Source organism: Catharus ustulatus, chromosome 30 (assembly GCF_009819885.2).
Source record: "Catharus ustulatus isolate bCatUst1 chromosome 30, bCatUst1.pri.v2, whole genome shotgun sequence".
Classification (NCBI taxonomy): domain Eukaryota; kingdom Metazoa; phylum Chordata; class Aves; order Passeriformes; family Turdidae; genus Catharus; species Catharus ustulatus.
In genome coordinates, this window is record NC_046250.1 from 129,123 (window position 1) to 152,545 (window position 23,423).

Below are 23,423 nucleotides of genomic sequence, written 5' to 3' on the forward strand. Positions count from 1 at the left end.
GCAGCCCTCACTGGAGCCACTCCTAGGCTGCAGCAACCACTCTGCTACACCACTCCCAGCACCCATTCCAGTGTAAATCCAAAGCATTTATTTGAGCCACATTGTCTTGTTTCCCCAACATGCTTTGAAAAGGAGCCCCGAGGGGGCTGAAGCAGAGGTATGGGGGGCTGATCCAGCCAGACCCTCCCTCCCTCCCCAACCCCCATGGCACTGTAGGAACCAGGCCCTTCCCTGTGGGACCCCCGAAGCCGGTCCCGGGCGAGCTCCACGCTCTGGTGCAGCCACGCTTCCAGCGCTGTCACTCCTGGCCACGCCAGCTTGGCCATGGTGCTGAAAGTGCCCCCAGGACTCAGTTTGGGGCCATTGCCAGCTGCTTCTCCATGGGGGAGTGGCACTGATTCCCCTCCTCAGAGGTTTGTCCCAGCCACAGAACCACCGGATAGTGGGGGGGAACTGCTCCCAGAAGCCACATCACAGCTGTGGGGACCCACATCCAACCCCCAAGCACCTACCAGCATATTCAGCCCCTGACTACTGCCCTGAGGAGGAGAAATCTGCCTGAGTCATGTGGAGCACTCCAGGGGTTGAGGGGGCAGGATGTGAGAGCAGAGGAGTTTCACTGAGTGTGGGCAGGGGGAGGCGTAGGGGAACCAGCATATGCTGCCCCTCGCCCTCTGGCTTGGTCGTCTCCTGCTCGCTTGTCCACCATGTCTGCCTGTACCTGCAGGGGAGAAGAGGGGATCCAGGTCAGGGAGGAGAGCAGACAGAGCCCCCTGGATCAGCCCCTCTGGCACTCACCTCACCACGATGCCAACAAACAGGGCGATGCCAAGGAGCAGACTCGCCCCGGTGACCAGGAAGGCATAGGGGGATGCCACAGGATGGGTGTTGGATTCCATGACAGACCCTGAGACAGAGAGAATGGCTGGGCTCATTGTGAGGATAAGGGACCTTGGTGTCCCACCCCCAGCCCAGGAACCCTTCCTCACCACCAGCACCATCAGTATCATCCTCCCTGAAGAGCCTGGGGAGCAGTGTCACCCCATAGGTGCCATCTTCCATGGGGACCTGCAAAAGGTGGAGGGGCACAATGGGACAGGTCAGCCCTCGTGCCCTGGTGTACCCTTGTCTCACACAGAGATCCGTTCAGGTGTGTGTGATGCTTCCCAGGGCCAAGACCATTGTTACCTGAGAGCTGAAAGGCTCCATTTCAGGGGTGAGGTCCCAAGGGTCTGCACGGTGAGTGGGGAGTATGAGACTGGGAGACCCCATGCTGACCCCCCCAGTCTCAGGACCCCATGATTTCCTCCTACCTGTCCAGGGGGTGCCCAGAGCCTCCTGGCTCCACTCGCTCCACGCACCATGGCCGAACTCATCCTTCGCCCTCACCTGCACCACGTGCCTCGTCCCACGCCATGCGTCACGAATGTCGAGCCAAGTCGTTGTCACCTGATCCACCTGGAGGGGACACAGGGCTGGGGATAGTCTGGCCAGAGACAAGCAACATGCCAGCAAGCAGGTCCTCACCTCCACGAAGGTTGGGGCAGGTTCAGGGCGGTAGCGGACTTGGAAGCGGAGCCAGTAGAAACGGGGGTCCCAGGATGGGGGGTAGGACCAGTGCACCTGCAGCCGCTGCGGCGCCTTCTCCAGAGCCTCCACTGTCACATTGACTGGGGGGTCTGGCTTCACTGCCGGGGAAAGGGGGGCTTAGGGCCTCACACTGTACCCACAGCCAGCCCAGATCCCAGCAACAGGGGCAGCACTCACGGACACTGCTGAGGGTGATGATCTTGTCTTTGCCAGCCGAGCCACCAGCACTGTTGCTGACGCACGTGGACACCACAAGGTGTCTGGTGTCATCAGTGCCAGGTGGCACCTTCACCCGGCAAACAAACTTTCGTGCCTTGGAGAAGTAGCGGCACCGCTGCTCTGTGGCATTCTCAGCCGTGAACCTGTGAGGTCACAGCTCAGGGCAGGCTGCAGTATGCCCTAGGCACAGGACAGCTGTGCAGGACATGTGGGGTCCCTGGCAGTGTTAGGGAAGGGTCTGTGGGGAGGGATACACTCTGTGCCATAGGAAGCAATGGGGAATGGAGCCATGGGGAAGAAACACGATGTGCTGTGGACTCCCAGCTACCAGTAGCTTCTAGGGATAAAAGGGTCTGCAGGGAGGCAAGCATCCCGAGCAATGCGGTCCCAGATGGCACCAGGGAAAGGGTCCATGGAGAGGCACATGTTCCCGTTGGGGTCCCAGCCCATGGTGGAAGCAGGGACAGCACTCACCTCCGCTTCACCCAGAGCACTGCCCGTGTCCCTGGGGATGGCTTCTCCTGCTGTGGCCACTCACACAGCACATCCTTGTCGTGGCTCCGCCGGTAGCAGAAGACCTGGGGAGTTTCAGGGGGCTCTGCAAGGCAGGGAGGTGCTGGGGGACAGGGGCCATCACAGGCAGTGCTGCCAGGGACATTCCCACTGCAGTGTGGACCCACCTGCCACCAGCAGCCGCAGGGAGCGCAGCAGGTGGCTCCCCACAGAGCAGCTGTAGTGCCCAGAGTCCTCGTAGCGCAGCCGCCGCAGGAGCAGCGTGTTTCCCTCTGCCAGCTGCCGTCCCCAGCCCCCTGCTGCCCCCTGCTCCTCCACCCGCCACAGCACCGTGGCGTTTGCAGGCACCTCATCCTGGCAGGTCAATGTGATGTTGGCTCCCAGGCGGCCCAACACGGTGTCCCGAGACAGTCCTGGAGGGACAAGAGGGGACCAGGTGATGGAGATGAGACCCCAGGCCCAGTGGGTGTCCCTGGAGATGGAAGGCACCCCGTCATCTGCTCCCCATGTCCAGTGGGGACTGCTCCCCCGTGTTCTGGTAGTCAGGGCACTGAGCTGGAGAGCGGCAGTGGTTTCTCACATAGTGGGGTACCGGACCCCTGGCACCACCATAGGGATGGGCACCACAGCACCTGGTGGGCTGCGTATTGAGGGGTCTGCTGGTGGGGGGCACAGCTCAGGGAAGGTGGCAGATTAGGATTGGTGGTCCCGGGAGTCCCTGGGCAGGGATTCAGTGCCAGAGGGGTTAACGACTGCACTGGCTGGCCGGGTCAGGCCCGGGCAGCGCTCCCGGCTCCCTCCAAAGGTCAATGGCCAGTGTGAACCTGCTGTTCCCGTCGGCTCCTGCTGCTGGGAACGCACTCAGCAGCCGGAACACAGCACCCAGCACCCCAAACCGAGGTCCCAGCACTCCCAGTGATGTCCCGCACCACCCGCCCGTGTCTCCGGGCTCCGCTGAGCTCCTCCGGGGCACGCAGAGAACCGCATGTGTCCCCTCCCCGTGCCCGGATCCACGAGGCCCAGGTACCGGGACGAGCTCAGGGCCACCCCCGTGTCCCGCCCTGCCCGCTGCCCGGTTGCACTCACTGGCGGGGCCGCAGGGCCGCCCGGCGGCGGCGAGGCGGAGGAGGAGGCGGAGAAGGAGGAGGAGAAGCGTCCCAGGCGGCCGCGCCATGCGCCCGGTGCCGGGGAGGAAAACATCGGCGGCGGCCGCCGTTGTGAAACCGGGCAGGGCGGGGCGGCACGTGCGCCCGGGGGCCGGGCCAGCCCACACCGCCCTCCGCCCCCCTGTGCCCTCCCCCGCTACGGGACAGGATCTCCTCAGAACATTATTTTCTTTTTTTTTAAATTTAAAAAAAAAAAGTGGTTTTTTTTTCTTTTTTTGTTTTTTCTTTTTTTTTTTCTCTTCAAGAATAATAAAATTATACTATTCTGCCAGACAGAAACGCATCATAAATTATCCACCCCGATCCGCATCCACTCCACTGAAAAAAAAAATAAAAGCCCCAAATCCCCTCCAGCCCTCGCCAACACCCTTAACAAGCTCCTCTTTGGTATCGCGTCCCTGGGACCCCAAGAGCCCCAGAGACCCCGCGGGGTCCCCACTGCCCACCCACACCCCAGGAGCACTCGGTCCCGCAGGAGCTGCAGAGGAGGAGGATGAGGGAGGAAGCAGAGACCGAGGGTTGCGCAAGACCACGCGTGGGAGTGAATCACGGCAGCCGCCAACACCCAGCCCCCCTGGCACAGACCGCTTCCCCTTTCACATCTGGCACCCGCTGTCCTGCTGCACCCTAAGGCAGGGGGACAAGGAGGGTGACCTTCCTCCCCACTTCTCCCTGCACCCAGTCAAGGAATGAGTTGCTCTGCAAACTCAGAGGGTTTTTCCTTACTTCTTTTTTTTTTGTTTGTTTTGGTTGCTATTTTTCTTTTTTTTTTGGAGGGGGGGGGGGTGTATTTTTTTTCCTTTTTTTGTTTATATAAAAAAAAGACACGTGGGTGAAGGGCACAGAGAGGCCACAGTCCTCCCAGAGCCCTGCACCTCTGGCATGATACATTCATGTGTGATGGGGCATTTGCATTTAGTGGAATTGAATACTGATGGAGGAGCGAACGGGAGGGGGGCTGATGGTGATGACATCCATCCATCCATCCATCCATCCATCCATCCATCCATCCATCCATCCATCCATCCATCCATCTGCCATCCATCCATCTGCCATCCCCAGGGAAGGAAAGACTGTATTTTTGGCTAGAAGGCAACAGTCCAGACTCCTCCAAACCTCACCACTGGCCCCCACATCACCTCTGCTCCTACCATGGGACCCTGTTGACAAGGATCTTTGCCCTCTCCAGGGTCAGGGGCAGAGGAGGGGAGCCCCCAACTGCACTGGAGGGGATGTGACCCCCTCCAGCCTCACACCTTGAGAGTCTTGTCGGCTGCACCACTGGGGCTGCCAGCACTGCTGCCCTCGCAGCCCTTCTTCTTGCGCAGGGTCTCAATCCAGCTGCTGCTGGGGCGGGGGGCAAAGCTGGAGAGTGCCAAGGAGCTAAGCCTCATGTTCTTGCCAGACATGATGAGCTCCCCAAAACCCTCCTGATGGGAGAAGGCATAGCCAGAGCGGCGTGAGCCCACACGCCCCGCGTGCCGCATGCACCGGTGCTGTGTCTTCTGCTTCTTCCGTACCAGCTGAGTGTAGCGCACCTGGGGACACAGGGCAGGGTCAGGGACCTGTGGAACCACCTCTCTTCAGGGCTAGGACCCTGTGACCACTCCTACAGGAGCCACTCTCACCGTATCCGAGAGTTCTGGTTTCAGATCCAGCTTAAGGAAGCGAAAGGCAACAACAGGCACGATGCAAACTACAGTGGTGAGGGCAATGGTCAGCCAGACCGTGGGCTGGGCCAGCGTGTTCTGCGCGTTACCTGGGGGGAAAGAGTGAATCCAGCCAGGGCTAGACTGAGGTAGCACCATGCTGGAGCACAGGGCACCACAGGGACTCACCCACAAAGCGGAACTGATTGGGGAACATCCGGAAGAGGCCATCGCTGTGCATGGTGAAGAGGATGGCGAAGTAGGCAGCCAGGCTGCCCCAGATGAAGAAGTGATTGATGGCTGTCCAGAATCCTGTGTCTAACCCAATCTAGCGGGGGAGATGCAGGAGGAGACAGGGTTCAGGGGATGCCTGAGGTGCCCTGAGGGTCTGGGGCTGAGTACCACGTCCCTACCTGCACACTGACGACAATCACCAGGGAGGTGGCGACAGTGACGGCGAAGGACTGGTAGTCGGCCAGCTGGGCACCGTCATCACGGGTGGCATCAGCAAAGACGCCGTAGGGGATGAAGAACATGAGGATGGAGGTGTAGATGCCCTGGGCAATGCAGATGAAGAACTCCCGCTTGTTGAAGAGCAGGTTCAGCTGCCCAGGCTCATAGAGTTTAGGGTACTCCATGCTCCGCTGCTCTGGCACATCCTGGAGGCATGGGCACCTCCCTTTAGCCCTGGGCAGGAGCAGCCTCCACCACAGCCCATGGAATGACAAGGACAGCCTGACTCAGGCACTCAGGCAGCCCTTCTTCCCACAGGGTGGGCATGAAGGGAAGTGCTACAAACTGCTCACACACCCAGGGATCTCTCATTACCCCCTGCCATACCTGGTCAAAGACACCCATAGCGAGCACAGGCAGCGACGTGTAGACAATGTTGTACAGAGTGATGAAGTACTGGTCATACACTGTCTGTATGGAATAGAGTACTCAGCAGGACACAAGACCTGCCCACCCTGTGCCCCAGCCAGCCCCCAAGTCCCTGTGCCCACAGCTGCAGGGACAGGAGAGCTGTCTCCATCCCTCCAGCCTGACCACAGGCTCCTCACACACTGCATGCTGAATGCCAGGCTGTGCCTCCTGGCTCAGGATGAGTCCCCATAGGGAGTCCATGAACCTGAACACGCTTCAGAGCCGAGGAACCCTGCAGGAAAACCCTCCCCAGCTCCCAGCGTGAAAAGCCACCAACCCACCTGTGCTGAGAAGCCACAGAAGAAGCCAAACCAGAAGTGGACCATGGTGAAGGCGAAGTTCTTGTAGAAGAAGTAGCAAAGAAACTTGCACATGCGCAGGTAGGACCAGCGTCCATGCACCAGGAGCAGGCGCTGCAGGAACTTGAACTGGGAGAAGGAGTAGTCGGAGGCCAGCACGGCCTGGATGCCTTCCTGCCCACTGATGCCCACCCCAATGTGGGCAGCTGTGGAGGGAAGGAGAGATAGGTAAAGAAAGGGCTGCCAGGAGCACAGGGGATGAGAGCAGCACCCCCAGCACAGGCACTTTGTTCCTGTAGGGCACAGAGGGGTGAGCACAGAGACTCTCATGGGCCCCAGGATGGTGCAGGGGGATGGCCTGTCTCTCCTGCGGTCCCCCAAATCCCAGGCCTTACTCTTGATCATGCTGACATCGTTGGCCCCATCCCCAATGGCCAAAGTGACAGCTTTCTTGTACTTCTTCACCAGCTCCACCACCTGGGCTTTCTGCAGGGGTGTGACACGGCAGCAGATAACAGCCTTGCAGGCACATGCTGTCTCCAGGAATTCCACCTCCATGTCTGCCTCCAGTGCATGGGCCTGCAAGAAGAGCAGGGGACAGCTGGGGTCATGGTGCACAGCCAGACACAGGGCCTCGTCCTGCCTGGCACTCCCAGGGCGTACCAGGCTGTGCCCATTGATGACCAGGGCGTATTCGCCCGCAATGGCTTCGAGCACAGAGGTGAGTTTGGAGGGGAGTTTCTCCTGGTAGGAGAAGCCATTGCACACAGAACGTGATGCATCCATCATCTTCTCCCGGGCTTTCCTGAGGAGAGAGGGGGCACAGGGTTCTATCTCAGAGCCCTTTCGTATCACTAGCTCCCCCAGGCACAGCTGTGCCCCACAATGGCACTGTTGTGTGTCCTCCAAAACCCTCACCTGAGCTCCTCTCGCACCTCCAGCACAGTGTGGCCTGTGACCACAAACACCTCTGTCATGTCATCTGTCAGCATCTTGCAGGAGTAGCCAATGTTCACAGCTGTTTCTGAGGACAGGAAACCAGGGGCTGAGCCAGAATCCACTCAGGAGAGAGCAGTAGGGATCCCAGGGAAGTGGAATCCAGCCCACAAACATTCTCATCTCAAGCCAGCACCTCAGTCACGCCTCACCCTGTTTGTCCCCTGTCAGCACCCAGATCTTGATGTTGGCCAGCGTCAGGATGGCAATGGTTTCAGGGACCCCCTGCTGCAGTTTGTCCTCGATAGCTGTGGCTCCAAGCAGCTTGGGGACCCAAACAGGTGGGAGGTAAGCAGGAGCTGTCCCCAGCCACCCCCAGCCTCAGCCTCCAGCCCACCTACCATCATATCATGCTCCACCTCATCGTAGAGCCGAGCCAGGTGATCCTCACGGGCCTCAGGGGCACTGCCAGCTCGGTGCAGCCGCTCAGACCAGTCCCTGTAGTAGCTCTCCTCCAGGTCTCTGTAGGCCAGCACCAGTGTCCGCAGCCCCTCGCCGGCATACTCCTGCAAGTGGGCAGAGCTGGGTGTGCTGGAAAGACACTGAAGGCGTCCCCAGTCCCCAGTGGTGTTCCTAGGACAGGGCACAAAGCCCAGCTCAGGCTCCTGGGCAGCCATTCTTTCCTCCCCCCACACCTGCAGGACCCTGTCTCACGCACATTGAGGTGGTCAGTGGTGATGCTGCTCAGGTCCTGGTTGATGGGATGTAGCCTCTCCAGCAGGATGGTGTCAGCGCCTTTGCAGTAGAGCCGGATCTTGCCCTCAGGGCTGCGGACTGCAGAGAGGGGTGGACAAGATGCCTGGCTTAGTGGGTCAGGAGCAGATCCCACTCTGACCCCCAGCCATCAACCTGTCAATGCCTCCACAGTCACATCCCCATCAGCACTGGACTGGTCCCCCAACACACCACAATGAGCCCCACGCTGCAGCCCCACGTGGCCTTCCCAGCCCCACAGCCCCTGTGCCACAGCCAGGACCTTACCAATGACAGACATGCGCTTGCGGATGTTGTTGAAGTCCAGGATGGCCAGCAGCTGGTAGGTGATAGCTTGACCCAGCTCATGCACTGTGATGGTCTTGGGCGTGCGGGACCGGAACACAAAGCCGAAGTTTCTGGCAGCTGTGACCAGTGCTCCCTCATCTGGGGACTGTGCCTTGTACAACAACTCCCCTGTGGACAGCATGGAGTCAGTGACAGTGTTGTGTGAGCCACAGGAATAGATCCTGCCCCATGCCTACCTTCACTCTTCTCTTCAGACATGACAGTGTGACAGAGCGAGAGCAGGCGGAAGAACTCGTGCACGTGGAGGTCTCCCAGCTTGACGGCCTCCAGCAGGCTGGGGTCCCAGAACTGGAAGCGTGGGTCTGCCAGTGGGTTGAAGGAGAAGTCTACTGGCTCTGGCCTCTGTGAGGGGCAAAGTTGGGGTTACCTCCAGGTGGCATTTGGCACGGGCAGGCATCAAACTGACAGCACCCTTACCTCTCCCAGCTCTGCCTTGTGACCTAGCATGTCCTGCACATCACCTGCAAAACAGGGTAATGGAATTAACCACAACAGAGACCCAACACCATGGCAGCTGCTGCTGCCCATCAACGCTCTAGCTAAGCCCCCCTGTCCCCTGACTGCTCCAAACAGAGGTGGGGAGCCAGTGTACCCCAATCTGTGGACAGCCCCAGCCAGCTCTGGCAGCTGGCACTCACCATAGCTGTGCCCATTCACAGAGCACTTGCTGAAGACCATGATATTCTGGGTGAGGGTGCCAGTCTTGTCAGAAAAGATGTACTCCACCTGCCCCAGCTCCTCGTTGAGGGTGGTGGTGCGGGCTTCAGCTGGTGTCCGACGCTTGGCACAGTACATCTTCTTGTCCCAGTTGATGAAGTAGCTGTGCCCAAGCCGGATCACCTCAACGCTGCAGGGAGGATGGTTGGGTGTCACTGGGGCAGGGTAGCACGCTCTGCTGAGCCAGTGACAGGCATACAAATGCCCACCCCAGACCCCCAGTGTTCTGGGCACTCCAGCACCCCGCAGCACACCCCCCATGGCTTGCTATCTCCCACACCCTTCCCGGGGCATGGCCTGCAACCCATTCCTGCTGACAGCCACCGCTAAGCCAGGGCTGGGGACAGAGGCAAGGCACCCAGGGGGCAGCCCATAGGGCTCCTCAGGCATCTGATACACCTATGAACCCTGAACCCCTCCCCAGTCCCCAGGGCAGAGAGCAATGAGCTAGTGGGAGGGGTGGGGGTGACACATTCTTACCTCGGGGCTAAGGGTGACAGAACCCATGCTGGGGAACGAAAAGAGAGAGAAATTAAAAGAGAGAGAGAAGGGGACAGTGCAGGAGCCTGAGAGCTGTAGGAGGGCAGAGCAAAATAGCCAGCGTGCAGCCAGGGCAGGGAGAGACAAGCAGCCAGACAAACAGAGCCGGGGGGCCCTGAGGGACCCGTGGGGCCCTCAGGTCTTGGGGAATCCCTGAAGGCAGACATGGCCTGTCACCAAGAGAGCAGCCCACACCCACCCACAGAACACACCGTTCTGCCTGTGGATCTCCATCCCTGAATCCCCTCCCCAGAGGGCACCCCTACTTTCCCATACACCCCCTGCCCAGCCCCTCTGCCCCCTGCCCTACCTCACATAGAGCGAGATGGGCACCACAGTGTTGAGGATGATGATGTAGGACCAGAAGGAGAGGAAGCCAGAGAAGAAGGCACTGTGCACCCCCTCGTCCCACGGCAAGTAGATCTGGAAGCAGACGCCCACCTCATGCTCCCAGATGGCATTGCCAATGGCCAGGATCACTCCCATGCACACCAGGAACCCAAAGATCTGGGGACAGGACAGTACATCAGAGCCCTGACTGGGTCAGAGCCAGGGCTCCCAGGTATCCCTCCTGCATACCCAGAGCACCAGCGTGTTCATCAGCCGGTCGATGCTCGTCCGCTTAAATTTGGTCCGGCCGCTGTTCTGCATCAGTTTTGTGTCGGGTCCTGGGGAGCAGGAAGGCATCAGGGGGTGTCTTTCCCTCCCCTCTGTGCAGCACAGTAGAAGCTGCTGCCTCAGCCCACCTGCAAAGATGACGAGGCCAAAGCACCACTCGGTGTTGCGCAGGACGCAGCCCCGCAGCAGCATGTTCTGGTTGCTCAGGGGGTACTTGTTCTCCTTCCAGTACAGTGTCCCACCAAACTTGTCCAGCTTGTTGTTGGGGGGTTCACAGATCACCTCACCTGGGTGCACAGTATGGCTCAGCTGGGACTTGCCTTCTCCACATGGCCAGCTCCATCCCAGTGCTCCCAGCACCATCCCTGGCTCCCCAGAGATCCGCTTTGAGTCACAGAATGACAATGTCACGTGGCTGGTACTTGTCTGCCCAGGGTGATGGAGGAAAGAAGGTGGGGGCTGCCTCATGGCAGGCACTCACCATCAAAGTGAGCCAGTTGGCTGGTGTCCCCCAGCTCCGCGGTGACGGGGATGGCTTGGCGCACCTTCATGTTGGTCTCTCTGCAGGCAAGAAGGCACCACATGTGGATTAGAGACAGCCTGGCAGGAAGGGCCTTTGCAGCTGCTGCACAGCAGCTCCTGCCCTGCCTGCAGCCCACTTTCACTCCCATCTCCTGCCTTCCCCAAGGTGAGCAGGGGGCACTTACCCATCCAGCTCTGCAGTCTCTATGTAGCATAACCCATGGGGCTCGCTGCTGGAGAGGAGGAGGAGGTCAGCCTGCTGGGAGAGACTTGTGAAGGGTTGTGCCAACACTGGGGCTCCCTATTGCCTCCCCCAGTGAAGCTTTCTGGCCCTTGGATGTCCTTGGAACTCCCTGGAACATCTGCAAAACCCAGCCCTAACCCCCTGTGTCCTTTGCACCTGAGCCTAGGCACCATTGCTTCAAGTGCCCAGCTCGTCAGAGTTCAAAACATGGCTCCACCATGGTTCCAACCCTCTAACCTAAATGCAACTTCCAGGTTGGAAGTCCTTAATGTCCCCACCCTGGGAAGCATAAAAGCAAAGTGGGAGTAGCACCACACCCATGGTCCCTGTGTGCCACCCACCCTGTTGGAACCATACTTGTCTCAGGGCTGCACTCACCGCCACAAACTGGTTGTTCTCCAACTTGATGATGTCTCCAACACGGACGTTCATCCACTGCTCCTGCCGAAGGCTGTAGAGGGACAGCCAAGTGTGGTCAGGACAGAGCCCTGTCCTGCCCACTGCCCTGTGCCACGGCCCACAGGGTTCCTGGCTCCCCCTCCACTGCTCTGTGCCCATGACACTCACACTCCACCGATCAGGACCTGAGACTGCCGGTTGTTCACCTGGTTGTCGCTTTTATGGCGGAACTGGGAGCAGGGGGAAAAGACAGTAGCGTCAGCCTCTTGGGGATGGGGTTCTGCACTCCCCCACCATCTCAAATGCCATAGCCCTGGTCACTGGCCCTCTGCACAGCATCCCAACCCCTGCCCTGTGGGCAGAGGGGCACAGGGGGAACCACTCACATAGTCATCGGTGGCGTCTTTGACAGCTGTGATGGTTAAGACAAGAACCAAAGGCACGATGGTAGTAAACCAGGAGAGCGAAGAGATCTGAGGGATCAGCTGAGGACAGAGAACAGGAATTACAAGGGAACCAGCCAGCCCCAGGGCCATGCTGCCATGCTCGAGGGCACCAAATCTCCCCCCTTCCAAACCATGACACTACTCGGAGCCCTCCTCTATACCCAGTCAGGGAAGGACTGCACTCACCTGCAGGATGAGGAGGAAGAGGAAATAGGTGTTGGCCACTTCCTGGAACTGCTCGAAGAGGTTGACAGGCAGGAAGGTGACAATGTTGTACTTGGAGGTCTTGATGCAGTTGCTCTGGGGACAGATGGGACAAGAAGGGGATTTACAAGCCACCAAGGCCCTACAACTCCCCAAGATGAAATCACTCTGGAGAGCAAGGGCTGTGGCTCACCACAGGGGCTGTGTGCTCTTTTGGGGAGGGGCAGGGTCCTGCTCCTGTGCTACCTCTGGCAGCTTCCTTGGGAAGCCAATTCCTCAGTCTGTCACCAGCTGGTACCCTGGGACAAGGTGCAGCAGCAGCAGCACCTGGCCCCCACAAGGGTGACCACAACCCAGACCTCCTTCTCCCCTCTCTGCAGATGGCTCTGGAACAGCCAGGGATAACCTCCAATGTGGGAGGAGGTCAAAGTGAGCACTGCCCTCCTCTGGCACCTTCAGAAGCTGACCCATGATCCACCTTGGGATGTGGGACCAGGCTGGGATCTGGGTAGAGCCAGAGGGTTCTGGGCTTTAGCCACGGATGGCGGGGTTGAATCCTCCACACAGAGTACACTGTGCCCAGCCAGCCCCACAGCTATATTGGCATTGATGTCAACAGCATCATTTTTTCAAGGAAAAACCTCTATTTTGTAGCCATAACACGTCCCCCCACCCCCCTCCTCAGTGAGGTGTGGGTGATTCAGACCCCAGCCCCACAAACCTGCCCGAGGACCCCCGGGAAGCAGTTCAGCCCCCACCCTTCACTCACTGCGTACTGGAACTTCTCGTTGTACTCCCGTGCGTTGGCTCGCACTCGACGCTCTTCCTCTGCAACACAGCACCCTGTCAGCCACAGCCCTGACACTCCCTACATCTGCAGCCACACAGCCCCAAGACCTGAACCCTGACACCCCAATCTCCTCTCCATCCTGAGAGCCAAGCTAGTCCCAGAATCGCAGAAGGCAGGGAATTGGGAGTGTCCCCAGCTGTGTCATGCGGCTCTGTGCTCCCCCATGCCAGGACCTGCACACCTACAACCCCATCCTTGCTTAACCATACCTCCACCCCCAAATTCTGCATCCCCAGATCCCCCCAAGCCTGCACTGCTAGACCCCCAGTTCTACACACCTGTACTCCCAGAGCCTCAGGTTCTGGATCCCCTGTCTGACTTATCCGCCCCCCCAGCTCGGCACCAGGAGGCCACCAGACCCTTCCAGCCCTGCACCTTCAAATACTGCACCCCAGATCACACTTCTGCTCCCTCAGCCCTGCTTCGCTTCATTCCTGGACCGCCAGTCCCGCACCCCCAACCCCGTGAACTCTGCAGTCCCAGTCCCGCTCAGCTGCAGCCCTGCACCCCCGGCCCCCATTTCTGCTCCCCCGCAGTGCCCACCCCGCACCCGCCGGGGTCGCGGATCCGCTGCCACTTCTCGGACATCTCCCGGGACGCGGCCCCGGCCCCGGCCCCCGCCCGAGCTGCCTCAGCCGCGGGCGGCCCGGCCCGGGCCCTGCCGCCCCGCCCCGCCGCGTTACTGGGGCAACGGCCGCACCGGGACCCACCCGGGCCTCACCCGGGCCCGCTTACCCGGGGCTCGGTGGGCCGCGCACCGCTCCATGTCCCGCGGCCCCGCAGCCCATGGGGAGCGGGCGGCCGGGCCGGGCCGGGGCCGCTGCCTCTGCCGCCGCCTCAGCTCCCCATGGCCGCGGCGGCGCCGGGCGGCGGCGGAAGTGAGGTGGGGGGCGCGGGGAAGCGGCGCAGGGGGGCGGCCCGGGCTGCAGCCCCGGCGGCGGCCTGGGCGGCGGGGCGGCTCCAGGCGCTCCGGAGGAGCTGTGGGGGTGCTGGGGGGCCGGAGACAGCCCCACAGGCTGCCAGGAGGCAGTGCCGGGGGTCCCGGGGACAGACCCATATCCAGTGGAGCAACCCCCGCACCAGCCATGCCTTCCCTAGGGGCTGGGGACCATGGTCTCCAGCATATTCCTGCATCCTCATGTCCATAGACGAGACAAACCGTGTCCTCAGGACTCTTTTAATGTTGTGACAGGGACTGTGGGGGAGACTGTGGGGGAGACTGTGGGGGAGACTGTGCTGCTGGGATGTGGTGGTGGGGGATACCCGGCAGGCACTGTCTCCCCAGTGTCCTTCTCCTTGGGTGATATCCCAATATCTGCATCGATGTTGGTGTTGACTAGAACGATGGAGCCCTTCTCTGGCAGAATTGCGCTGTCCTCGTCTGGGTGGTGGAAAGCCACACAGAGCTGGTACAGGATTGTGCCCACGGCGGCCCCCAGCATCGGTGCTACCAGTGGCACCCACCACCACGCATTGCCCCTGCTGAGGATGGGACAGGGTGGGCTGGGGGTCATCCCTGCTGTCCCCACCTCACCCCCTTCCCTCTACCCACCTGAAGACCTCCGGGCCCCACCCTGCCACGTAGGTGAAGAGCCGGGGCCCAATGTCACGTGCGGGGTTCAGGGGGCAGCCACAGTTGGCGCCCATGGAACACTCAATGGAGAGCACCAAGAGAGCCACAACCACTGGTTCCAGGCCCTTGGGGACAGGCTTGTTGCGGGCGTCCATGAGGCCCATGACACCCACCAGCAGCACCCCTGTACCGATCACCTGCGAGGAGAACACAGCAGCTCAGCACCATGGGGAATGAGGGGGCTGGGGGAGCTGGCAGTGGCACCCACCTGGTCCAAGAAGCCATTGCCAACAGAGACATAATCAACTGGGTAGGTGGCGAATATAGAGGCGGTTTCTCGGGGCCCAGAGACAGTAAGGGTCCCGTTGCCGTAGTGCCAGATGGCATCTGGGGGCAGAGGCAGAGCATGTCCATAAGCCTGACCACCCAAACATCACCATGGGGTTCCTCTGCCCAACACTGCTCCCCCCATACCATAGTAGAGGACGTAAACAGCTGCAGCAGCTATGAAAGATGCCAAGGTCTGCACAATCACAAAGATGGGAAGTTTCCACCAGGGAAACTGCCCATTCAGGCACATGGCTAAGGAGAATGCTGGATTCATGTGGGCCCCTGCAATGGAGTAGAGAGAAGGGCTGGGAGTGGAGGGTCCTGAGGGACATAGAGCCAGGGGATAGCAAGAGCTGGGACCCCTTCCTCTGTCTCACCAGAGATTCCCCCCGCCGTGTAGACGCCCACCATGACAGCTATGGCACTTCCCACATAAGCGGTGATGACATTTCCCCTCGTGTCATCGAAGGCAATCTTCTGTGCAGAACAGCCCAGGGTGATTACCTGGAGAAGAGGAATGTAGTCCCACCTCAGCCCTGGTGGTCTTGTGCTGAGACCCTCCCACTGCTGATACTGCAGGGCAGCAAGGCAAGGGCTGTCCTGGTGCTGCCCTCTGGTTTTTCTCCCCAATACTTGGACATCAGACAGGCAGGGAGGTGGTCACAGCCTTCACTTGTGGTTTTGATAGCAACCAAATTATAAGCAATTAGGTAAACTGCTTTCTGTGGGGAGGTGTTGGGGAAGAGGTGCCACAACATAGCCCCGAGGACACTATTTACCATCGTGGGATGCAGCCCAAATGCTAAGAACGGCACCACAGCCCCAATCTTTGCCTGCTCTGAGACAGCCCCAATCTTTGCCTGCTCTGAGACAGCCCCAATCTTTGCCTGCTCTGAGACAGGAGGTATCGAGGCACACACTGCCCAGCACCACACCCTGATTGGGAACAGGGTCCAAGCAGGAGGACAGGCAGTGGTGAGTTAAAAGTATGGTGCAGCCCCAAACCCCTCCAACCCCAAGGGGCAAGCAGCAGAGCCCTGGAACCCCTGGTGCCTGCCACCACCCCACTGTCAGCCCTGTCCCAGCCCCTTACACACCTCCCCCCAGCCCCAGCCCACCTGCGTGCCCTGCTTACTATGAGCACAAAAGTGGACAGCAGCTCAGCCAGGCATTCCCGCACCAGCCGATTCCGGATGCGCAGCAGACCCCGGACCCTTGCCAAGAAAGCAGCGGTGCTCATAGTGCTGACCAGGCAGGGTCAGCAGTGACAGCAGTGACAGCAGTGACAGCAGTGAGAGTGGTGTATATGTCTCATTCGCAGCAGATTTTATGAGGCCCAGAGCCAGGTGGGTGATAATGTGCAGACTTTAAACCAATCACGGCTGCACGAGGCAGACGCCTGACAGGGACCAGAGTCCTGTGTGGGGCCAGGGACACTGTGTGACAATGCTGCACCCCAGGCTGAGTGGGAACATTCTGATCCCCAAGTGGCCGTGGGAAGCCAAGACCTCACTCAGGTGAGCAGGCACAGGTATTTCCTGCCCAGAAACCCCCTTTATCCCTGCCACATCTATGCCCAAGCCACAGCTGCAGCCAAAACTAATGAAGAGGCCCTGGAAAGGCCTCTGGGCTGGGCCAGGCCCTCAAGAGTGACCCCAGGGATGCATTAGCACAGCACTGGGCAGGGAAATGGGAGAGGGAGGTAAGAAGGCAGCAGTGCAGGCACAGGAGCCTGGCAACCACCTGCACCTCCTGAAGCAGGCTCCCAAAGTCATCCTGGTAGACAGGGGAATCTGCCTCCGAACGCATGAGATTCCAGTCTGAAGGAGCATGAAAGGTCACTGTTTAGCATAAATAGACTTTATTGCTCTGTACACACATACACTTGGCCCCCACAGGGGTCTCTGTAGCTCTGCAGCGCTGCAGAAGGTGGGTAGCCTCCAGCCCAGGCACCACTTCCCAGCAAGATCTGACCCATCTACAACAAAAACAGATGGTGAGAAGAGGCTGCTGCCCACTGCCTGCTCTGACAGGCCTGGCAAGCCCAAGGTCCCCCCAGCCTGTACCTGTCACTGATTTGGACTGCTCAGTCAGGACTGGACACAGCTACCGGCTGGAGAACCAGCGTCGGAAGAAGCTGCCCAGCAGAGATGAGGGGTCGCTCAGGTTGGCAGAATGAAGCTCATCTTGCTGTGGCCACGTGCCAGCAAACTGTGCCAGCTCCCCTGGGAGGGCAGGGAAGACACCCTCAGTGGGGCCCCTGTCCATTCCTTGCACCCTCCCCAGACCCCCACTCACGGTCATCCATGTTGACCACCTCCTCCCGGTAGTTCTTGTTCTGCCCGTCCTCCTTGGTGGTGGTGATGAAGGCCTGGTCCCCCCTCCGGCGCGTTACCGTTGTTTCCCGGCGACCCTGGCTGTCCTGCACAGTGCGGCGCTCCTCCACTGCCTGTGCAGAGTGCCGAGCCCTAAGAGACTGCCCAGGCACGGGGATGGTGTCCCCAGCTCTCCCACAGCCCTGCTGCACGTGCAGGGACACTCACCCCATCAGGGAGAGTCACTGTGGTGACAGAGACACTCTGGAAGTAAGAGTGGGACTTGGGCTCGTTGGGTCTCAGGATGGTCTCCAGCCCCGCGGAGGAGACCTGGGAGTCCAGGTCTGGGGGGAGATGTAAGATGCAGCATGGGGACATGCCCCAGGGGCTGTGGCAGCACAGGCAGGTGGAGCAGGGAGGGCAGAGACCCCCCCCAAGCCCTGCTCTGAGCACCCACCTTGATCTTCCTTGAGGCCAGGAGGAGACCGATGAGCATCTTCCAGCTGCAAGACAAAGCCACAAACCAGTGACACCAGTGACGGGAGGCAAAGCACGACACTGAGGCAACACTCGCACTGTTGAGCCTGCAGGAGCAGATCCCAGACCCCTCATCCTCCCTTAGGAAGGGTCTCCATGGCCGGGTCAGATCGCCGGCACCTCCGGAGTCGCGCTGGTAGAGGGACTCACCGGGTGCTTCAGCATCGAGTCCCTCAGCGGTCGCCTTGCGCTGCCTTCACCGGGGCCGGGCAGGGCAGGCTCTGGGCAGCAAAGGGGCGTCGGTCAGGCCGAGGAGCTCTGAGGGGCCCCAAGAGTCCTGCTCAGCCCTTCCCGTACCCACCGAAAGGCTGCCGGGGCTCGGCCCAGAACCCCCCCAAGGCGCCTAGGAGCTCGCCCATGTCCCGGAATAGCTCCTCGAAGGCGCCTCGGGACGAGCCAGGGCTGAATCCGAAACCGAAGTCCTGGGGGGGCTGCGACATGGACGGGCCGCCATCCTCCTCCTCTTCCTCCTCGTCCCACGCCGCGCCGCCGAACAGCGGGTCCCGGGGTCTGCGGGACGGCGGCCGTGAGACACCCGCACGGCCCGGAGCAACCGGGCAGGGCCGCGGCCGTTGCGGCAGCTGGGGGGGGGTGGTGAGAGAGTTTGTGCTGGCCCGGGGACGGGCGGGGTCCCGGTTACCTGCAGCGTCCCGGGAACCCGAAGAAGCCACGGAACACGTCGTAGAAGCTCATGCCGCTCTGGGTCCCCGGCCCCCGGCCCCGTCCCCGGGTCGTGCTGCCGCCAAGCGCCGCGGCCGTAAAGCGCCGCCGGGTGTCGCGAGGCGCCTCGGCAGCGGGGCCCGGCCCGGGTCGGCCCCGCACGGCCCGGAGCCCCCGAGCCCCGCACGGGCCGGAGCTCTGCTCGTCTGAGCGCCCCCGTGCCCAGCCGACCCCGGGGATCGTGTCCTCGTGCAGGCCGGTGCTGCCGGAACCGGCGGGGCCCTGCGCTCCTGCAGCCCTTGGCTGTGGCCCAGCTCAGCGCTGCCGCTCCCCCACCAGACCCAGACTGCACAGAAGGGCTCCAACTTTGCCCCCCAAACCCCTTACCTTGCAGCTGGGAGGCTGAGGGGGAAGCATAGGGTGAGACGGGGACGTGAAGAGTAAGGAATAATTCACCAAAATTAGCTAACCAAAACAATAAGGAATGTCTAACATTTACTGTGCTTGCAAAAACCAGGAGGGAGACTGGCTTGCGATAAACACAGCCAGAACTTGCAAAGAGGGTGAAGGGTGCAAAGCTACCACTGATAAATCCAAAAACTTAAACCAACCAGAACTAATCTCAAGGTCTGGAATGTGCTCCAGCAACAAAGTTGAAAAGTTCAAGTAGGGTGAAGAGTTTGGAAACCTTCCGTCAGACTCGCGAAGTGGAAGTTTTAATACGAAGTGAAGGTAGACGAGACTAGGCGGGGCTAGGACATGAATATGTATTAGGCGTATTATGTAATCCTAGGCTTTTAGGGAATAAATAGAGCAATAGTTTGAAGTTTTGTAGTGCATGCTTTGGGAAGAGCTATCCCCGTGCACCTCAGCGCTGAATAAATGCATAGCTACTTTATAACTCTTACTTCTCATGAGTTATAGAGTCTTTTCTGCATATCAGGGTCAAGGGCAGCTCAGTGACCACCGCAGGGAGAGGCACTGGAGCAGTGCTCACTGCCCTCCTGTGCCTGTCCCGATGGCCTGATGGAGAAGAGGGGGCTGGGGAGAGCACCCCTCAACCTCCAAAAGGAGGAGCAGCAGCACCAGAGCAGTGGGGACAGAAGGTGGAAATGAAAGGTGAGGGGCTCAGAGAAGGGAGGGGCATTATCCCTGCGCTGGCATCCTGCTGCCCCAGTGCTGCAGGTGGGAAAAGGAAAAATCCACAAAAGGAGGGGACAAAAACGCTAGCAAGCAGTTGGGGAGGGGTGGGGGAAGCGCTGCCCCCACTGCCCAGGGCCACCCACCCCCTGCACCAAAAATAGGGAACGAGGCTGAGAAGGTGGAAAAAATACACACATCACTTTGTGATCTTTATTCTCTTCAGTATATCCCCGCTCGGGGCTGCAGCTGAAGGGATCAGGTGGAACTTAAAAATACAAGATCTGGACTGCATAGAAAAAAACCAAAGAAACAAAAATCCCCAAAAAACCAAACCAAACAAACAAAAAATCCCCCGCAAAACAAAACAAAAAAAGGAAAAAACAAAAAGAAAATTTAAAAATCCCCAACCCAAAAGCAGAAGATACTTACAGCTTGCAAGCAGGGCAGGACCTGCACTCTGGGCCCATGAGGATGGAGGGACGCAGATGGAGAACATAAAATACCAGGGGGGGACCCCTCGGCGGGGTGGGGGAGAAATGAGAGAACTAGAGGACAGCATGGGGTTTTTGTTTTTATATACAAGACACATTTATCCATTAAATTTAGAACACAGTACAAAAAAAACACTTCAACTAATTAATCTTACAATGCTGCTCATATCAATTACTGGTCTTAATCCTAATAATAAGGGGGTTTGCTGTAGGCGACTCGCAGCTTCCACTCCTTTGGATCTGAGAGACTGTGGGGCAGCCGGATGGGAGAGGGGATAGAAAGGAGTAAAAACCAAAAAAGGCCCCTACGGCAAACGGTTCAGATCTGAATGCGGAGAGAGAGAGAGAAAAACAAAAAAAAAAAAAAGGAAAAAAAAAAGAAAAAAATACAAATTCTATATTACATACAACAGGAAAGTGGCTGAAGACAGACAACGCAGAGGTGCCTGCGGCCTGCCCTGCGGGGCCCTGCCAAGGCTGGGGCCCAGGCGCTCTCTGCCGCAGGGCTCTCTCCTCCCTGGGATCCTTCCTCATCATCGGGGTCACTGAGATTCTCTTCCAGAAGCAAGTGGTGACGAGGGGGGCCCGGTCTCAGTTGGCACCCCAGCTGTAGCTGTTGTAGGCAGACTTGTTGGCCTGGGATTTCTGGGGGATGGAGCTGCCTTGGCTGCGTTGCCCGGAGCCGCTCTGTGGGAAAGGGCAGAAGGAGAAGTGGGTGGTGAGTGCAGGGGAACCACCCCAGCCTACTCCACATGGCAAGGCTGGCATGCCTGAGCCCCAGAAGACAGCCCTGGCCAGATGTTCTGGGTGACAGCTCCTCAGCAGCCACCAATCCACCTCAGCCCAGCTGAACTCCCTGGCACCGGGGCAGGGGCTGCCTCCAGCACCTCGCAGTTGCACCGTTTGTGCCCCAGCATCCTCCCTCAGCTCCACACCTTGCTCCACACCAGCAGTGCTGGCTGCTGAGCAGCAGGGAGAGGGGAGATGGGGAAGGGTTGGTGCAGGTTGTGTCTGTGCACAGGTGGGTGTATGTGTGTGTGTGTGTCTGCACATACTGACTGAGGGCCTCTCTCCTTGCATCACAGGGCCATGGGGTAGAAGGAAGGGGCTATGTGATCCTGGGGAGCCTTAGGGGCGGGGGCAGAGCCCAGGGCAAGTGCAATGCATTTTCAGAGAGTTCATTACCTGATCTTCCTGCTGGCGTTGGCAGCACAGTATCATCTGCAAATATGGAAGCTGTTGCAGTACCAGGATATGTAAAATAAAGGGACAAACTATGACAATAGAAATCCATGGTTAAACCTGAAAGCTCCTGCAGGGTTGTGGCTATAACCCCTTTGGTGCTGGCCTGCAGAGCTGCCCCTCTGAGGATGGGGGAAGTCAGGGTGCCCCACATGTGTCTGCGTGAGGGGGCACTACCTGGCCAAACCTGGTGCAGCCCAGCAGCAGGGGGGTTGTGCTGAATACCCACCCTGGCAGGCCCGCACCCCAGACCTTCCTTTTCACCTTATCCTCTTACTGGCCCTGTGTGTATGTGCAGGTGTGAGCATGTGCATGTCACTGCGTGTGTCCGCTGCAGAGCATGAGGGAGGGAGGCGGGAAGGGTGAGAGGGACCAGGGAAATAAAGGGGGAGCAAGAGCCCTAGGCAATACCCCAGCAAGGGGCTGAGGTGTCAGGGGCACTGCTTACCTGCCCATCCTGCTGCAGGTGGTGGTGGAGGATCTGCGAGTGAGGCTGCTGATGCGGGGTGAGGATGTGCATGAAGGGGGTGGGAGGGTACGCCGCTGCTGTTGCAGGGTTGATGGGGCCGCCGCTGCCCAGCGCCGAAGGCAGGTTGAAGGAGGCTGCTGGGGTTCCAGTGTGAAATCCCTGCTTCTCAAAGGATTGCTGAGAAGGAAATGCCAAGGGCAGAATAAGGGTTGGGAGCCCAGCTGGCAGTGTGCCCATCCCCATCTCTACACACCACAGGCCCAGAGTCAGCATGTGTGACAGAGCACAGATAAAATCTCCCCCTATGGCTCTTTCTTCCCTTCTCCCTGGCTGACTGATCCAAAGGGAGAGATCTCATTGCCCAGTGAGGCTGTCTCAGAGCTTGGCTTCTCCCTCCCCAGCAATGCAAGAAGCACTCACAGACACTAACCTGAGTTTTGGAGTAGACAGAGCCCGAGATGTCTGGCACACCTGTATTACTGGATGTCACAGATACACCTGGGGAGAAAGGAGAGGTGGGTGTTAGGCAGCAGCCAGTGGGTCAACAGAAGGTGGCTGCTGCTAACACCAGCAGGACCTGGTGGAGAGCTCCAGTGGTCAGAGAAGATCTGCAAACAGACTGGCCTGGCATGACCACAGGCAAAGCACTCATATGAATATAAGTTATTTTTCTCTGGACACATACTGTTTCAAAATGCCTCCATAAACCAGCTGAAGGCTGGCTGCCACCCAGAGAAACACATGGAAAACTGCAGGTCTGAGGAGTGCTGCAGAACACAGGAAAACAAACCCACAGCATGGCACAGCAGCAAGAACAGCCCAAAAGCTCCTCGGGTGTAAAACAGGCAATGGCATGTAAAGGCAACTCAGCTGTGGGCTGAGTGACAACACAAGTCTCATGGGATGCTGGCTGTCCATAAAGAAAGGTGGCTCAGAAGACACCTCAGCCATCATTTAATGCCTGGAAAAAGTGCTGAAATGAAAGCAATTTGAAGGACTCAGCACAGGTGACCCGGTACAAAGCTGAAGTATCTTGGCAAAGAGGAAATACTATCTCGAAGGGTTCTAATGCAGTGAAAAAAGTGATAAAAGGAATTAAAAGATTGGAAGAGGGAGCCAAATGCAGCCCTGCATGTCAGCCAGATATCAACCAAGTACCAGGACAGGCTGCAGGTTCATGACCTCCCCATATCTTTGAATCAAGGACACTTCCTTAGAAAGTGTCTGCCAAACATTGGTGGGAAACAAGTTCAAATTCAGAACAATTGTTTTGTTAATCACATATAGTCAATAAACCAACAAACCAAACAATTCAGCATCTTAAGGTTCTGACAGTGGTCCAAGGGCCCAGACAGTTGACTGCAGGGCACAGAGGAGAGCATGACATGATCTATAACCCTCAGGCCTGCTCCAGGACCTGGATGCAGAACAATCCTGGGTCTCTAAAGATAATCAAACTACTTGGGAGCAGCACCACTGGCATTTTTCTCTATTACTGCTGTAAGACAGCATTCCTTATCACAGCCAGTAAGACTGGGAGCAAGCCCTGCTACTGTGCAAAGTGCTCTTTTCCAGTGGGTCTCTTACCAGTGCTGTACCCATGAGAGCCATAGCCACTGGGCTGCTGGAAAGGGGTTGCTGATGCATTGACGCTGACATTCACACCATGCTGCTTGGAAGAGGTAGGAGCAACCTGCAGAACAGA

At 58.8% G+C, this 23,423-nt stretch overlaps 5 protein-coding genes across 12 annotated transcripts in view; all 5 read right to left on the reverse strand.

Annotated features, from left to right (window-relative positions):
* Positions 1 to 71: 71 nt before the first annotated feature.
* On the reverse strand, positions 72 to 3,548 carry IL6R (interleukin 6 receptor). Of its 5 annotated transcripts, none has more exons than XM_033082809.2 (10): positions 3,409 to 3,548; positions 2,490 to 2,735; positions 2,284 to 2,407; positions 1,768 to 1,952; positions 1,528 to 1,688; positions 1,314 to 1,458; positions 1,189 to 1,232; positions 990 to 1,068; positions 799 to 907; positions 72 to 721 (listed from the first exon to the last, which is right to left on the reverse strand). In XM_033082809.2, exons 1-10 carry the CDS (start codon positions 3,494 to 3,496, stop codon positions 532 to 534), a joined length of 1,371 nt encoding a protein of 456 aa, XP_032938700.1. In that variant the 5' UTR covers positions 3,497 to 3,548; the 3' UTR covers positions 72 to 531. The 5 variants fall into 5 exon arrangements, with proteins under 5 accessions (XP_032938700.1, XP_032938699.1, XP_032938698.1 ...); XM_033082808.2 differs by having other exon boundaries at positions 2,284 to 2,425; XM_033082807.2 differs by having other exon boundaries at positions 1,189 to 1,458.
* Positions 3,549 to 4,264: 716 nt separating this feature from the next.
* On the reverse strand, positions 4,265 to 13,773 carry ATP8B2 (ATPase phospholipid transporting 8B2). Of its 2 annotated transcripts, none has more exons than XM_033082930.1 (27): positions 13,694 to 13,773; positions 12,878 to 12,936; positions 12,091 to 12,204; positions 11,845 to 11,943; positions 11,627 to 11,688; positions 11,438 to 11,510; positions 11,001 to 11,071; positions 10,775 to 10,854; positions 10,422 to 10,580; positions 10,255 to 10,343; positions 9,986 to 10,182; positions 9,057 to 9,265; positions 8,836 to 8,879; positions 8,595 to 8,760; positions 8,338 to 8,526; positions 8,015 to 8,130; positions 7,698 to 7,862; positions 7,509 to 7,620; positions 7,279 to 7,384; positions 7,024 to 7,165; positions 6,756 to 6,939; positions 6,343 to 6,566; positions 5,978 to 6,061; positions 5,551 to 5,796; positions 5,327 to 5,465; positions 5,117 to 5,247; positions 4,265 to 5,026 (listed from the first exon to the last, which is right to left on the reverse strand). In XM_033082930.1, exons 1-27 carry the CDS (start codon positions 13,722 to 13,724, stop codon positions 4,739 to 4,741), a joined length of 3,579 nt encoding a protein of 1,192 aa, XP_032938821.1. In that variant the 5' UTR covers positions 13,725 to 13,773; the 3' UTR covers positions 4,265 to 4,738. The 2 variants fall into 2 exon arrangements, with proteins under 2 accessions (XP_032938821.1, XP_032938819.1); XM_033082928.1 differs by having other exon boundaries at positions 11,001 to 11,074.
* Positions 13,774 to 14,121: 348 nt separating this feature from the next.
* AQP10 (aquaporin 10) lies at positions 14,122 to 16,595 on the reverse strand. Its single transcript, XM_033082895.1, has 6 exons — positions 15,997 to 16,595; positions 15,239 to 15,365; positions 15,006 to 15,143; positions 14,800 to 14,918; positions 14,511 to 14,728; positions 14,122 to 14,440 (listed from the first exon to the last, which is right to left on the reverse strand). Exons 1-6 carry the CDS (start codon positions 16,099 to 16,101, stop codon positions 14,125 to 14,127), a joined length of 1,023 nt encoding a protein of 340 aa, XP_032938786.1. The 5' UTR covers positions 16,102 to 16,595; the 3' UTR covers positions 14,122 to 14,124.
* A 104-nt stretch (positions 16,596 to 16,699) lies between these two features.
* Positions 16,700 to 18,472, reverse strand: HAX1 (HCLS1 associated protein X-1). Its single transcript, XM_033082848.1, has 8 exons — positions 18,354 to 18,472; positions 18,015 to 18,223; positions 17,864 to 17,934; positions 17,634 to 17,679; positions 17,405 to 17,520; positions 17,160 to 17,310; positions 16,928 to 17,086; positions 16,700 to 16,839 (listed from the first exon to the last, which is right to left on the reverse strand). The coding sequence occupies exons 1-7, from the start codon at positions 18,404 to 18,406 to the stop codon at positions 16,968 to 16,970; spliced, it is 765 nt and encodes a 254-aa protein (XP_032938739.1). The 5' UTR covers positions 18,407 to 18,472; the 3' UTR covers positions 16,700 to 16,839; positions 16,928 to 16,967.
* Positions 18,473 to 19,697: 1,225 nt separating this feature from the next.
* Positions 19,698 to 23,423, reverse strand: part of UBAP2L (ubiquitin associated protein 2 like) — a 29,514-nt gene continuing 25,788 nt past the window's right edge. For all 3 annotated transcript variants that reach the window (XM_033082705.2, XM_033082704.2, XM_033082703.2), the window contains 4 exons: positions 23,306 to 23,411; positions 22,149 to 22,216; positions 21,698 to 21,895; positions 19,698 to 20,694 (listed from right to left, as the gene is read on the reverse strand). In XM_033082705.2, the coding sequence (XP_032938596.1) occupies positions 20,599 to 20,694; positions 21,698 to 21,895; positions 22,149 to 22,216; positions 23,306 to 23,411 (468 nt within the window). In that variant the 3' untranslated portion in view covers positions 19,698 to 20,598. The remainder of the gene's footprint in view (positions 20,695 to 21,697; positions 21,896 to 22,148; positions 22,217 to 23,305; positions 23,412 to 23,423) is intronic.

Bases quoted from the DNA above. Each gene is read 5' to 3' on its own strand.
- AQP10 (XM_033082895.1), bottom strand. From the start codon at position 16,101: ATGAGCACCGCTGCTTTCTTGGCAAGGGTCCGGGGTCTGCTGCGCATC. The intron at 14,919-15,005 runs GTATGGGGGGAG...CTCTGCCCCCAG, and splicing joins TGTTTACGTCCTCTACTATG to ATGCCATCTGGCACTACGGC. The intron at 14,441-14,510 runs GTGGGTAGAGGG...TCCCATCCTCAG, and splicing joins TGGGGCCCGGAGGTCTTCAG to CAGGGGCAATGCGTGGTGGT.
- IL6R (XM_033082806.2), bottom strand. From the start codon at position 3,496: ATGGCGCGGCCGCCTGGGACGCTTCTCCTCCTCCTTCTCCGCCTCCTC. The intron at 1,689-1,767 runs GTGAGTGCTGCC...TTTCCCCGGCAG, and splicing joins CATCACCCTCAGCAGTGTCC to TGAAGCCAGACCCCCCAGTC. The intron at 1,069-1,188 runs GTAACAATGGTC...CACCTTTTGCAG, and splicing joins TGGAGCCTTTCAGCTCTCAG to GTCCCCATGGAAGATGGCAC.
- HAX1 (XM_033082848.1), bottom strand. From the start codon at position 18,406: ATGAGCTTCTACGACGTGTTCCGTGGCTTCTTCGGGTTCCCGGGACGC. The intron at 18,224-18,353 runs GTAACCGGGACC...GCCGTCCCGCAG, and splicing joins GGGTTCCCGGGACGCTGCAG to ACCCCGGGACCCGCTGTTCG. The intron at 17,935-18,014 runs GTGGGTACGGGA...TTTGCTGCCCAG, and splicing joins CGAGCCCCGGCAGCCTTTCG to AGCCTGCCCTGCCCGGCCCC.
- ATP8B2 (XM_033082928.1), bottom strand. From the start codon at position 13,724: ATGGAGCGGTGCGCGGCCCACCGAGCCCCGG. The intron at 11,689-11,844 runs GTGAGTGGTTCC...CCCTGCTCCCAG, and splicing joins AAGACGCCACCGATGACTAT to TTCCGCCATAAAAGCGACAA. The intron at 10,344-10,421 runs GTGGGCTGAGGC...CCTGCTCCCCAG, and splicing joins TGGCCTCGTCATCTTTGCAG to GACCCGACACAAAACTGATG.